The sequence below is a fragment of the Jaminaea rosea genome, assembly GCF_003144245.1.
Source record: "Jaminaea rosea strain MCA 5214 unplaced genomic scaffold BDZ90scaffold_8, whole genome shotgun sequence".
Taxonomy (NCBI): Eukaryota; Fungi; Basidiomycota; class Exobasidiomycetes; order Microstromatales; genus Jaminaea; species Jaminaea rosea.
Window position 1 is genome coordinate 25,874 of NW_020289982.1, and position 11,942 is coordinate 37,815.

At 59.5% G+C, this 11,942-nt stretch overlaps 7 protein-coding genes across 7 annotated transcripts; 5 read left to right on the plus strand and 2 right to left on the minus strand.

Annotated features, from left to right (window-relative positions):
* The first annotated feature begins 521 nt into the window (after positions 1–521).
* BDZ90DRAFT_232549 (hypothetical protein) lies at positions 522–1,191 on the plus strand. The gene has a single exon (XM_025506296.1). It carries the CDS (start codon positions 528–530, stop codon positions 969–971), a length of 444 nt encoding a protein of 147 aa, XP_025361579.1. The 5' UTR covers positions 522–527; the 3' UTR covers positions 972–1,191.
* Positions 1,192–1,421: 230 nt separating this feature from the next.
* Positions 1,422–4,543, plus strand: BDZ90DRAFT_279907 (hypothetical protein; the record flags this gene model as incomplete). Its single annotated transcript, XM_025509222.1, has 2 exons — positions 1,422–2,009; positions 2,084–4,543. Exons 1-2 carry the CDS (start codon positions 1,593–1,595, stop codon positions 4,541–4,543), a joined length of 2,877 nt encoding a protein of 958 aa, XP_025361580.1. The 5' UTR covers positions 1,422–1,592.
* A 287-nt stretch (positions 4,544–4,830) lies between these two features.
* BDZ90DRAFT_232550 (hypothetical protein) lies at positions 4,831–7,900 on the plus strand. Its single transcript, XM_025506297.1, has 3 exons — positions 4,831–5,038; positions 5,194–6,350; positions 6,446–7,900. Exons 1-3 carry the CDS (start codon positions 4,985–4,987, stop codon positions 7,746–7,748), a joined length of 2,514 nt encoding a protein of 837 aa, XP_025361581.1. The 5' UTR covers positions 4,831–4,984; the 3' UTR covers positions 7,749–7,900.
* BDZ90DRAFT_232551 (3-hydroxyanthranilic acid dioxygenase) lies at positions 7,644–8,716 on the minus strand. Its single transcript, XM_025506298.1, has 2 exons — positions 8,531–8,716; positions 7,644–8,359 (listed from the first exon to the last, which is right to left on the minus strand). Exons 1-2 carry the CDS (start codon positions 8,687–8,689, stop codon positions 7,901–7,903), a joined length of 618 nt encoding a protein of 205 aa, XP_025361582.1. The 5' UTR covers positions 8,690–8,716; the 3' UTR covers positions 7,644–7,900.
* A 339-nt stretch (positions 8,717–9,055) lies between these two features.
* On the plus strand, positions 9,056–10,028 carry BDZ90DRAFT_232553 (H+-ATPase G subunit; the record flags this gene model as incomplete). The annotated part of the gene is made up of 4 exons (XM_025506299.1): positions 9,056–9,058; positions 9,144–9,321; positions 9,354–9,454; positions 9,590–10,028. 4 exons carry the CDS (start codon positions 9,056–9,058, stop codon positions 9,761–9,763), a joined length of 456 nt encoding a protein of 151 aa, XP_025361583.1. The 3' UTR covers positions 9,764–10,028.
* BDZ90DRAFT_246352 (hypothetical protein) lies at positions 9,878–11,080 on the minus strand (the record flags this gene model as incomplete). The annotated part of the gene is made up of 4 exons (XM_025507554.1): positions 9,878–10,143; positions 10,270–10,570; positions 10,632–10,722; positions 10,839–11,080. The coding sequence occupies 4 exons, from the start codon at positions 11,078–11,080 to the stop codon at positions 9,878–9,880; spliced, it is 900 nt and encodes a 299-aa protein (XP_025361584.1).
* A 201-nt stretch (positions 11,081–11,281) lies between these two features.
* BDZ90DRAFT_260653 (autophagy protein 12) lies at positions 11,282–11,842 on the plus strand (the record flags this gene model as incomplete). Its single annotated transcript, XM_025508274.1, has 3 exons — positions 11,282–11,545; positions 11,616–11,678; positions 11,783–11,842. The coding sequence occupies 3 exons, from the start codon at positions 11,282–11,284 to the stop codon at positions 11,840–11,842; spliced, it is 387 nt and encodes a 128-aa protein (XP_025361585.1).
* Between the last annotated feature and the right edge of the window lie 100 nt (positions 11,843–11,942).

The window sequence follows — 11,942 nt, forward strand, 5'->3', positions numbered from 1 at the left end:
AGTTGGAGGGCCAATGGTGGTGAGGAAGGAACAAGAGCGACGCAAGCCAGTGAAGTGCAAATCGTCCATTTCGTCACGTCGTTGGCCCCCTTGCGCTTGCCCTTGCCCGAGGCAGTGGCAATGCTGTGCCGTCGTTTGCAGGTAAGTAGAAGGAGCCCCGTGGCGTGGCTTTCAATGGCGAGCCGTTGTATTGCAATGTGCGCCTCTCTTGTTCCTGAGCGATCGGCAATCTTCACTCCCATTCGCACTGACAGCATGCTGCCTTCTCACGGCCCGTCTTCCGTGCGTGCCCGCAGCCATTGCAATGCTGTACGGCAGTATCGCCGTCGATCGGGACAGTGACCGTGACCGTGACGCGGCGGCACGGCTCTAGCGTTGTCGCGCTTACCGTCACCGCCCACTGTTGAGCCGCAAGCAGTACTGCCGTGACGCTGACGTAAAGAGCAGCATGCTCCTCGTATCGACGATCTCAACGTCGTCCTATCTGCTCGTCTTTGTCCATCCATCCATCCCCCTTCACGCGCGCCATGCGTCCCCTCATCCTTCTCCTCTTCTCTTTCTGCCTCGCACAAGCGCGTCATCACCTCCTCTCGACCCGCGCAACAGTCCTGCTAGGCAGATGCACCTCCTCCCCCGTCTCTATCTGCCCGCTCGACTATCCCTCCTCCTGGCGAAGCATCCCCGGCAATCCGCGAAAGACGACTCTGCTCAACGATGTGGATGGCGGGTGCAAGGAGTTCAAGAGCGCCTTTGAGGCAAGGGATCTGAAGCTCTGTACGTGTGCAAGCTGTGATTGCGGTGAGGAGCAATGCAAGAGTGTTCCATTCAAGGGGTGTGCGACTGCCCCCGAGGGAGGGGAGTGGAAGGCGATTTGCCCTGTGAGTGGGCGTGGGCGTGGGCGAGGGCGCATGGCTTCCGATTCATTGACAGCTGATGACCGTGACGTTGCGTGCCGACAGTTGGAGGGCTGAAGGCATGCGAGAGGTGGTCACTCGGTCAGCGTCAGCGCAAGAATAGAGTAGACTAAGCTAGGGCCACGCGACGACGGACGTCGGCACTCCATGTACCGCACAGCCACGCTTTCGCCACGCCCTCGTCGTCCCGAGTCTCTCTCATACCCCTCTGTAAAGCTCGACCCTGACCCAGCGTTGATGCTCCTCGTCGTCGGCCAATCGAATCGAATGTTCACGTGGCTTCGCACATCTAAATTCAGCCTCATTGTGGGTTGTGCGAGCAACAGGGACAACGGGTGGATGGATGGCTTGGCGCCAAGCAAATGATGCCAGTGGGCCCACAGCCAAATTCTCCACACTGGCCCAGTGCCTTCCGCCTCGTGTGCGGTGGCGGGGTTCGCCGCTCCGAGGGCTTGGCGCCGAGCACTGAGCGAGGTGCCAGGTGGTGAGCCCTGCTTTGGCTTTGCTCGCGATTCGTCGTCCTCAGTCGTCGCTGTCGTATTCATCTCATCTCACCTCACCTCTGCACCACACGCACCACTTCCATCCTCATCTCTCGTCGATACCACCACCAAAACGACCACAACAATAACACATCGTCCACGACCAATTCTCTCACAACTCGCGCGTCCGTCTGTAATGACGACGTACCTCAAGCCTCTGACGGCCACCAGCACGTCTCAATCCTACTTCACCCCTTCCTCCTCCTCCTCGGACATGTCCATGGGCGTCTCCCCAGGCGCGGACTCAACGCACATGTCCACGTCGATGTCGTCCTCCTCGGCTTCATCGACCCGCTCCGCCTCGCCTCCTGGCAGTGTCGTCACCTGTCGATGGGGTCAGTGTCGCCTGACCTTTGACGACCCGGAGATCCTCTACCAGCACCTCTGCAACGACCATGTGGGGAGGAAGAGCACGAACAACCTGTGCCTCACCTGCCATTGGACCGACTGTGATGTTACGTGTGCGAAGAGGGACCATATCACTTCGCACATTCGGGTGCATACACCCTTGAAGCCTCACTCCTGCGGCACCTGTGGTAAGACATTCAAGAGGGTGAGTAGCGCGAGACTTGCAGATTCGTTTCTGAGATTGCCGTCCGCTCACATTGAGTCTACGCCTCTTGACAGCCACAAGACTTGCGCAAGCACGAGCGCATTCACACCGAGGACCACCAGCAGAAGCAAGCAGAGCAACGCCTTCAGAAGCAGCAGGCCGTAGCTGCGGCAAAGGAAGAGGCAAAGCAGAATGCTGCCAGGCAACAACAACAACAACAGCAGCATCAACAGGCAGCCGCTGCGTCTCAGCTTTACCCCGCCCCACCACCTCACCATCGCCAGAGTGCACCGGGCAACTTTCCTACGGGCGCCAATGGCCACCCCATCTTCTTCTCGTCGGACGTAGTCGCAGGGGGAGCAACGCCTTCGCCATCCGCTGGTGGTGGTGGTGCTGGAGGTCGTGACAATTCGCATGCCTCCCTCTCCCCGCTCTCCTCACACTTGTCGACACCCTCCAGCGCCCACTCGCCCAGCAGCAATGGCGTCTACATGGCCGGACACCAGTCCCACTCGCAGCCGCAGCCCATCTATACAGGGGGTATGCCGGGCAACTCATACCTCTCCCTCGCCAATCAAGGGCGAGCAAAAGCAGAGGAAGACCCAAACTCGTACACTTTCCTTTCGCAGGGAACTTCGGCTTCTGCGCAGGCTGCGGGTATGAAGCGCGGACTCGACGACTTGTTCTCGGGCGTCAACGGGATCATGGAGGATGCCAAGCGTAAGAGGACTACGGGCTACGACGATGTCATGGCTGATAGGCTTACGGCCGCCTTTGGTGCCGGGTTCGATGATGCGACGCTCAATGCACTTTTCAACCCGTCGGCTACCAACAACCACAACAATAGCTTGGGCTCGCTCTCCGCTTCGATGCCCGTGCAGCAGCAGCAGCAGCAGCAGCAGCACATGATGGCCCAGCCTCAGCACCTGCATGCGCAATCACGCCAAGCGCAGGGCAGTGTCCCGCAGCAGCAGTACCACCAAGGCTTCTCCTCGTCCCTTCCCAATGACGCCAGCAAGCTAGCGGAGATCAATTCTTTCCTCCTTCAATTGGGCAACAATGCCGCCCGCGACCTCTCGATGCAGCCCATGCACTCCGCCTCCTCCTCTTCTTCGTCGACGTCGACGCCCTCGAGCGACCTGGCGAATAGCTTCGACGCCTCGTCCCTCGCCGCCATGGGGTTGACCAATATCCCGGGCTTCGACGAGAGCATCTTCAACTTCGACGCCGCACCCGTGCGCCCCATCGCCAACATGCCTCGCCAGTCCGCACCTGCTGCTCTCTCCGCTTTCAGCTCGACGATGCCTACTCAGCATCACCTCGCGCAGCCGCAGCACCATGGCCACGCACCCATGTACCCAGGGTACGCGCATCAGCCTCAGATGCAGGCGATGCACCACCACCACCAGCAGTACCCCCATCCCCATCACCAGCAGCAGGGGCAGCCCAGCTTCTCCTTCGACTCGCTTCGCACCACACGCGGACCGGGGAGCATGCCCACCTTGGCCCGTCAGGATAACACGGCCAACTTTAGGCACGTCGAGCCACTCATGCGCGCAAAGCCCTCGTCCTCGTCCGCGGTCGACGCTACGATGCGCGACGCAACGGCGACTGAGGAGGCCTCTGTTGGCAGTGGAAGTGCACCAATTAAGGCATCTGGCCTCTACCCCAGTCTGACCAACCTGGTCAATGCCACGGGAGAGTCGTCGTCCCGCCCCTCCAGCATTACCACACAGCGTCTTCCCTCGATCTCGACCATCCTCAATCCGAACTTGAGCGCAGAGACGGACCTGACGCACCGTCCCCTTCAGCACTGGCGCCAGTCCTCGACCGACACCGAGTCAGAGGGCCTAAGCGCCGCTTCACCCGTCGCGTCCGAAGCGTCCGCCTCCAGCTCTACGCCCCCGGCTTCAAGGTCCCGCTCTTCCTCGCCCAGGCGGGCTGGTCAAGAGGAGGGGAACGAGATTGAGGCGTCGGAACGGATCTCACGCCTCGGTCTTACGGCCAGCAACACCGGCGAGTCCAACAGTCCCGGCGCTGGGCTGCGCGGACTTGCCGAAGCGGCCGCAGCTGCTGCTGCGCATGCTCAGTCTAGCAGCAATGGAAATGTGTCACTGGAGACGAGAAGGAGGCACGTCCAGCTCATCAAAACCTTGCTCGTCGCCATCAATTTCCCTGAGAGGGTCGAGGCGCTTCTTTCTCGTCAGGGTGGGGGGATTGAGCAGGAGCAGCAGGAGAGGGAGGTGAAAACTGCCGCACTTCCTCCGGTCAAGCAAGAGGCTGGTGTCGATGATGATGAGGAGATCGACGAGTTGATGGAGACGGAAATGGAGATGGAGATGGAGGGGCAGGTCACACCCCGAGCCGTCTCGCCCACCTCAGGGTCAGGATCAGGGTCAGACGAGCCAGTCGAGGCTGGCAGTGCACGAGGCGATTGGCTCCGTACCGTTACTGGCTCCGAGTCTGCCTCGCCCATCGGAGCTTCGTCCCGCCCACCCGTAGCCGCGATGAGGATGGGGGAGGCGGAGGTTTAGACAGTGAGGAGCGAGCTTGAAGTTGTGTATATACAGTACAGTCTCCTCTTTCGATCTTGTAGCGATCCCTTTCTTCGATTTATTCAGTTCATTTCTTCCATGAATGAGATTCTCATCCATAAGCGTGACTAGGCCGTACCGTAGCCAGCCCTGACGTGACGCGACTGAGTAAGCGTGCAGCCTGCCTGCCCGCCCGATCGATGATGCTTTGACTTGACGGACAGCGCTTGGCCCTTGGCCTTGGCCTTTGCTGCTTTGTTCTGCTTCCGCTCCCTCCTCCACGCGCGACTTGGACCCTCAATTCACTCACTTTCACTCTGCGTCCGCTTTGCTCTTTCTGCATCTCGCTCCCTCTCTCATTCAATCAATATCAACCATTCCTCTTCGCAACAAACTCGACACACAAGCAAGACCACGAGTACGACCAGCATTACGAGCGCAATGCCACCAGACCACGAGGAGGACGAGCAGGGAAGCTTACAGGAGCGACTCGAGGTGCGTTGATTGTCTGCCGTTGCCTCGATTCGACTCGACTCGACTCGACTCGACTCGACTCGACTCGACTCGGTTCAATGCAGAGAGCTCTGAGAGCCAAGTCAGAGGTAAATGCACAGGAGAGCTGACGATTCGGAGTTCATGCGCCTCTCCAGGCCATATACTGTCCCCCTCTCGACCCTTCCCTCGTAGCAGCTATTGCGCACGATGAAGGGCAGACCTTGCAGAGCGCGAGGGAGGTGTTGGACGCTCTTGCCAGGAGTGCTCGTGATGAAGAGGAACAGACGGAGGAGGCAGTCTTTGGATCTGAGGGAGAGGCAGCAACAGCGCCGCCAAGGGAGAGCGTTGTTCCCGATGAGAGTCAGGAGGAGCGTATAGAGAGGATGTTGGACGAGTTTCATTTGGGGGAGGAGTTTGATCAGGAGAAAGGGAAGGGTCACACCGCCTCCTCCAGGAGCAAGACAGGAGGGACAGCTTCACGACGCCGGGAGAAATGGTCGAAGCTGTCCTCATCTGACAACAAGAGCTCCTCGCCGGCTTCTTCGGAGCAATCCTCGCCTGATACGACGGGCGACACACAGGCAGAAGAAGAAGGAGAAGCCAGTACATCCCGCACCTCCCTGGACGATCTGAGCGATCGAGAATTCCCTCCTTACGATGAGGTCGCATCCAAGCTCCACTCCTCCTCCTCCAGCACCTCCACCACCTCCAGCCCCCCCTCTTCATCAAACAGCAACAATGAAGACCCACTCGACTTCCTCAGCCACGCTTTCCCAACTCGCACTCGCGCCTTCCTCTCCGAAACCCTACAAGACTGCCGTCGAGATGTGGGCGTGGCGATTGACACGCTCATGGCTATCGATATGGTGGAGCGCGAGGAGGGAGATGCGGCGGCTGAGGCTATGCTTCGATCTTCTGAGCTAGCGGACATGAGCAGGTCCCCCTCGTCATCTTCTTCGTCTTCCTCGACGGGGGGTGGGCTGAACTTTGAAGCCCTGGCCGATGGGACGCGGGCAGTCAAGGGAAAGAAGGGGAGAGCCTTACGAAGGAAAGCGTTGGAGGAGAAGCTGAGGGCCAGTGGAGGGGAGGTGCCCGTGGGCAAGGCTGGATTGACTAAAGTGACACTGGGTGATGTGCGACAAGGAGGAGGAGGGGGAGGCGGCAGTCGACCGACGAGCGGTAGTGCTCGCAAAAGCGGCGAAGCTGCTGGAGCCGCTTCGCGGGGAAAAGACGACTTTGCAGGGCTCTCAGATAGGGAGATCGCTGAACGTCTAGCAAAGGAGGAGGATCCTGAGGCGGGTGAGCCGGTCAAGTGAGTGCGCGACGAGGCGAGGCAAGGCTCGACTCGCTGCCAGTTCTGTTCTGTTCTGACCATTCTTTCACTCCCTGCCCTCACGCACTGCGCAGAGATAACCAATGGCTCCTCACCAGCTCGGTCCTTTCGCAAATCTCGGTCCTCCTCTCCCTACCTCCGACTCAAGCAACCTCAACCTACAACGCCTCAGGCTTCAACCTTCACATCGCCGTCGGTCGTCTAATCGACTCGGCGGCCTCCTCCTACCCCACCCTCCAGAGCCTCGACAAAGCAGGCGCAGCGCCCGAGGGGACGGCGCAGCGCATCGTGGAGAGTCTGGCATCTCTCTCCGGTAAGAGCAGGGAGAGTGCGGCACTCTGTCTCCGAGCGACCAAGGGACGACAGGACGCTACGCTCGACCTGCTCAACCTCGTCGACGTGGTGCGCGAGGCGGCCGCGGGGGAGAAACCGGACGAGTTGGACCCGTTAGGGAAATTGCGCCATCCTACCCCTGCTGCGGACGAGGCGAAGCGACAGAGGGATGGTGCCCTGGCTTCTCAGCAAGGTCTGAGCAGTACGACCTCCAATGTGGACCCGCGACCAGGCGAGGTGGTCGACTTGGCAGCGATGGAACGGGCGAGGCGCGCCGGTGGCTTCTCACGCGCTGCGGCTGCAGGCGGGAGTGGGGTGGTCCCCACCGGCCAGGCAAAGGCTATGGCCTCCCTACGCGACGGAACTGCGCCCGTGGCCGTGTCCTTCCCTCCCTCCGCTGGCGCCACTACAGGCTCTGCCGGCCTGTCAGAGGCAACTCAGTCCCTCCTCGCTGGCGTCGGCGGAGGCGGAGGCGGCGATACGATCCGGTACGACTCCCGTGCCCCCACTGCTCGCGAGCGGGAGAAGCGCATCGCCCACGCGCAGGGAATGGCAGCCGACTATCGTCTTCGACGGGATCGTTGTCTCCAGCAAGCGGGCAACGCATGGCGTTCCACCCCCGGCGGCAAGGATCGGGGAGCCGCCTTCTACTATGCGGACGAGGCGAGGCGACTCGAAGGTAAAGGGAGGGCTTGGCAACTCCGAGCTGCTGAGGAGCTTGTGGCTTATCGTAGGGGCAAGCCGAGCGCTTATGGACATGCGGGACAGGGAGGGGTGGTGGATCTGCATGGGGTTACGGTTAGGGAGGCGTTGAGTATTGTTAGTGAGGAGTTGAATGTGTGGTGGAGTCGACCTAGTGGGGCGGGGGTCGGGGTGGGGCAGGGGAGGAGGGAGGCGTTGACTATCGTGACTGGGGCGGGGAGACATTCTCCTAATCAGGTGGCCATCTTGACACCTTCGGTTGCAAAGTACTTGCAGCGAGAGGGGTGGAGAGCCGATGTGGATCGGCAGAGGGGAGTCATCGTTGTGCGTGGGCGCGTGTAGAGGGGCAAGAGGCCAGATGGCAGGGGAGAATTGGGAGTCGCATTTTTCTCGCTGGGCTGGTAGACTTGTTGCTGCTACTACTGCTGCTGCTGCTGCTGCTTTTTGCTACTTTAGACAGTCAATTGGGAACCGCCACATCGCACCGTACCACGCTATGCCACACCAGCCTTCTGCTGCATGTTGCGCACCTCCTCGGGTCTCCTCAGTCCACCAGGCAACTCCCTCTCCGCCGCCACATACCCGCATCCCTTGCATTTTCTCCCCTTCTCATCCTGGCCCCACTTGGAAATAATGGGCTTCAACTGCGTGCCCAAATCCGTACACTTGAACCTCTCCTCCCTGACAAGGAAAGGCTTCCCCTCGTGCGCCTCCAGATTCGGACAGTACCACCTCATAGCATCTTCCCCCTCTGCGCCGGGTACGTTGGGACGCGTTCGTTCCACTACCAGGCCGACGGTATTCTCGAAGCGACAGGGGGAATGAGGGGTGTTGGCGGGCAGCATGAACATCTCGCCTTCACCGATGACGATGTCCTCGAACATGCCCGTCTTGGGTGAGATGACTTTCAGGATCATGGCTCCTTGGACTTGGTAGAAGAATTCTTCGGTGGGCTGAGGAGCACCGAAAGGGGTAGAGGGTGAGATGAGTCAGCGAGGTGCGCGATGTGGGGATGTCGTGTGAGCCCCCCTCCGCCTACGCCTCCTGGGAGTCGCCACAGCCACAATTCTCGTGTCCGAGAAAGTGGCTCATGTACGAATGGGGAGAAATGAGGCGATACTCACCTGGTAGTGATAATCACTCCTAGCATTCGGTCCCCCAACAACCATGACCGTATAATCCTCCGTCTTGAAGAGGCAGAAGTTGCCCACTGGAGGTTGGAGGCGATCTCTGTTCTCCTCGAGCCATTTGGGGAAGTTGATCGGGGGTGGGAAGGAGCTCATGGCTGGGCTAAGCTGGGCAAGGGCGGGTGGCGTGCGTCGAGGTGGTGTTGCGATGATTGAGTTGATGGTTTATGTTGAGAAAGAGCCAAAATTGTGCTGCTCACTCAGCATTCAGTCGAGCGGCCTATTCATTTCGCCTCGAATTGCCGGCGGGGAGGTGGGGCGGGAGTGGAGACCGACTCGACTCGACTCGACTCGACTGAGCTCATCGGAACGGAACATGACCCGCCGCCTCCCATCTGGACGGATGGATGGGCTGGTCCAAGCGGCGACGGCAGTCGCTTGCCAAAGCCAAGGCACGGGACGAGGCCCCTTTCAATCTCCCTCTCCACACTAACACGTCCCCCGACACCGCATCACATTGCCATGGTGAGTGCCGCCCTAACTATAGACTTATTCTACCCGTGGTGCTGACCAATGCTACCTACTTGACCTCGTCCTCGCTCGCAAACAGGCCGCTCAACAATCCCAAGGCATCCAGACGCTCCTCGAGGCAGAGAAGGAGGCGGCAAAGATCGTCCAGAAGGCGAGGAATTGTGAGTCCCTCCCCTTCCCGCAATGTCCACTTCGAGATTCTCCTGATCTGATCATAAGATTGACCCCTTCCATCTTGCTTCTCGTCCTCCTCCCTCGTCCCTGGTTACTTGGCACCACACGCGCCCAGACCGAACCCAAAAGCTCAAGGACGCTCGCAGTGAAGCGGCAAAGGACATTGAGGAGCTCAAGGCTAGCAAGGATCAGGAGTACCAGAAGTACAAGAAGGAGGTGCGTCGTTCGATCGTTCGAAAGCTGCATTTGCGTCATCATTTCTTGTCCTCTTGTCCCCTCGACTGACCCCGTCCATCCATCCTCCCCTCGTTCCTCGCTCTCTCTTCTCCTCCCCGCCCCTCCTCTCATCAGCACGAAAGCGAACAATCCACCTCCTCCTCTGCCGTAGAGAAGGAGACAGACGCAGAACTGAAGCGCATCGAGGAGTCGTACAAGAAGAACAGGGACGATGTAGTTCAGAAGCTGTTGGACCGCGTTGTCCAGGTCAAGGCAGAGATGCATCGTAATGCTGTCAAGGTGGAGTAGGTACGGACGAGAATTGAGATTTTGTTTATAGTACATGACATGATTTGCTATCTTTGGGCTATGAGACTGGATGTGGATGTGGTGCGGGGCCGAGGAGGGGGAGGGGCGAGCAGGTCAGGCGATTCGTACCTTCTTCGAGCCGGAGCCCGTGCCAGCTTTGCGCTTCTTGAAGGGATTGGGAGCTGAAGCTGGCGCTGGATCTGATGGCGGCGGTGAAGCTGATGCTGCTGATGCTGCTGCTGCGCTCAATGAAGGCTCCGTAGCCGACTCTGATGAAGGTGGCTGTGCATCCCCTTCCTCCTCCTCCCTCTTGACCTCCGCCTCCTTCTTGACCACCTCTCTTCCCTGCTGCTCCTCCTCCTTCTTCGCAAGACCAGCATCTACAGCACTGCCCCTCGTATCCGCACCCCCACTCTCACTCCGACTTGCCGGCGCAAGGCGCAATCCCCCCGCCCAATCCTCCGGCCTCAATCTGGCCCTCTGCTCCTCCCTCTTTCTCTGCTCACGAGCCATATCCGTCTCTGGAGCCCTCTCTCGTTTCTTGACCTTTATGATCACCCCTCCTTCCCCATCTTGATCGTCGTCATCATCATTATCGTCAAGGACGCGCTCCCTGAGGCGGAATGAGCGAGCCTCGGAGCGTTCACCCCCAGCAGCGCCGAGAGGGGCGGGTGGATGGTCGATCAGACGCTCAGCAGCAGCAGCAGCGGAGGATGAAGCAGAAGGTAGAGTAGTGACCTCCTCCCATTCACCTGGTATCGCCTGACGCTGCGCATCTCGTGCCTCCTCTTCCTCGCGGGCCCGTGTCTCCTCTTCAGCTTGACGTTGCCATTTCAACGCTTCTTCGTCCGCCGCGAGGGAACCGTACGCTTCCAGCTTGTTGGAGGGGGCCCAGCGCTTGGGTGCGGATGGGGCCGGTGGCGGTGGTGGTGGGACCGATTGGGCGGTGCTGGATGAGGCTACAGGTGGGGCAGGCGGTGATGCGCCTGATGCTACATCTTTACTATGAGCCTCCTGTGCTGCCTGCGAGGAGAAAGAAGGGAGAGGTGCATTCGTCAGTCTCATCCTATCATACTGCGTCTCTCTCCCTCGCGACGACGTACGTACCCTCTCAATCCTCATCATCTCCCTCTTTGCCTCCTCCTTTTCCCTCGCCTCCCTCTCCTGTCGCTTGTACACATCCCTCAAGGCCCGCTGCACGTTGTTCTTGTGGCGTAGACCTTCTTCGTGTTGACGCCGAGAGGGGAGATCGTCATTGATTGTTATATCGCAGTACTTGCATGTCCAGCGACGGGTGGAGACCCAGTAGTCTGCCATGATGGTGCGGGGGTGTGGATAGTGTAGAGAGGAGAGGGAGGAGGCGGAAAGAGAGGAGCCAAGGAGAAAGAGGCGAAGGCGAGGGCGAGGGCGAGGGCTCAGCCCGCCGAGTGGAGTCGGTTGGTTGGTTGGGTCCGCCTCGTGTGCGTCTCTCTATCCTCGTTTACCTCTCCACCTCCACCACCACCACCCGAACACACCATGTCCACCCCCATCCCCACACCAGCAACACCCTCCTACCCCTCCGCATCACTAACTGCCCTCTCCCTCTCCTCTCAAAAGGACACATCCAAAGTCCTCGTCCGTTTCAAAGCAATCGGCTCTGCCCCCATCATGAAGAATCGAGACTTCAGGATAACCGCATTCAATCGTTTTCAGGCGGTTGTGGTGTTCCTACAGAAGGAGCTCGCCGCGAGTGGCGGCAATGGTGGTGCGATGGGAACGGGTGGGGTGGGGGGTGGATTGGTGAGTACGGCGTGAAGAGAGAAGGGAAGGGGGCGGGGCTGACACTGATTGTATGCGCTCGCGGCGACAGTTTCTCTACATTAACAACTCCTTTTCGCCTTCCCCGGATGACACCGTGGGGAATCTCTTTCGAGTGGGTTGTGTTGCTTCGATGCCCGGCCTGGCCTGTGGCGCGCAAACGGCTGGCTGACCTTGCCTTTCGCCCCACCTCATATCTCTCGCCCACACCTCTCGCAGTGCTTTGGTACGGATGGCCACTTGATCGTCAACTACTCAACTACGCCCGCCTTCGGATGATCAGCGCGACGCTCAGCAATTATAATGTGACGATTAATCCGAGCCGCTTCAAGACCAAGCAGAATCAAGTAGCGCCAGCAAGCATTTCCGTCTCATCATC

Coding starts and splice junctions, on each gene's coding strand:
- BDZ90DRAFT_232549 (XM_025506296.1), top strand. CDS start 528: ATGCGTCCCCTCATCCTTCTCCTCTTCTCTTTCTGCCTCGCACAAGCG.
- BDZ90DRAFT_232550 (XM_025506297.1), top strand. CDS start 4,985: ATGCCACCAGACCACGAGGAGGACGAGCAGGGAAGCTTACAGGAGCGA. Junction 5,039..5,193: donor GCTTACAGGAGCGACTCGAG/GTGCGTTGATTG, acceptor GCGCCTCTCCAG/GCCATATACTGTCCCCCTCT. Junction 6,351..6,445: donor GAGGCGGGTGAGCCGGTCAA/GTGAGTGCGCGA, acceptor CGCACTGCGCAG/AGATAACCAATGGCTCCTCA.
- BDZ90DRAFT_232551 (XM_025506298.1), bottom strand. CDS start 8,689: ATGAGCTCCTTCCCACCCCCGATCAACTTCCCCAAATGGCTCGAGGAG. Junction 8,360..8,530: donor GGAGTGATTATCACTACCAG/GTGAGTATCGCC, acceptor GGTGCTCCTCAG/CCCACCGAAGAATTCTTCTA.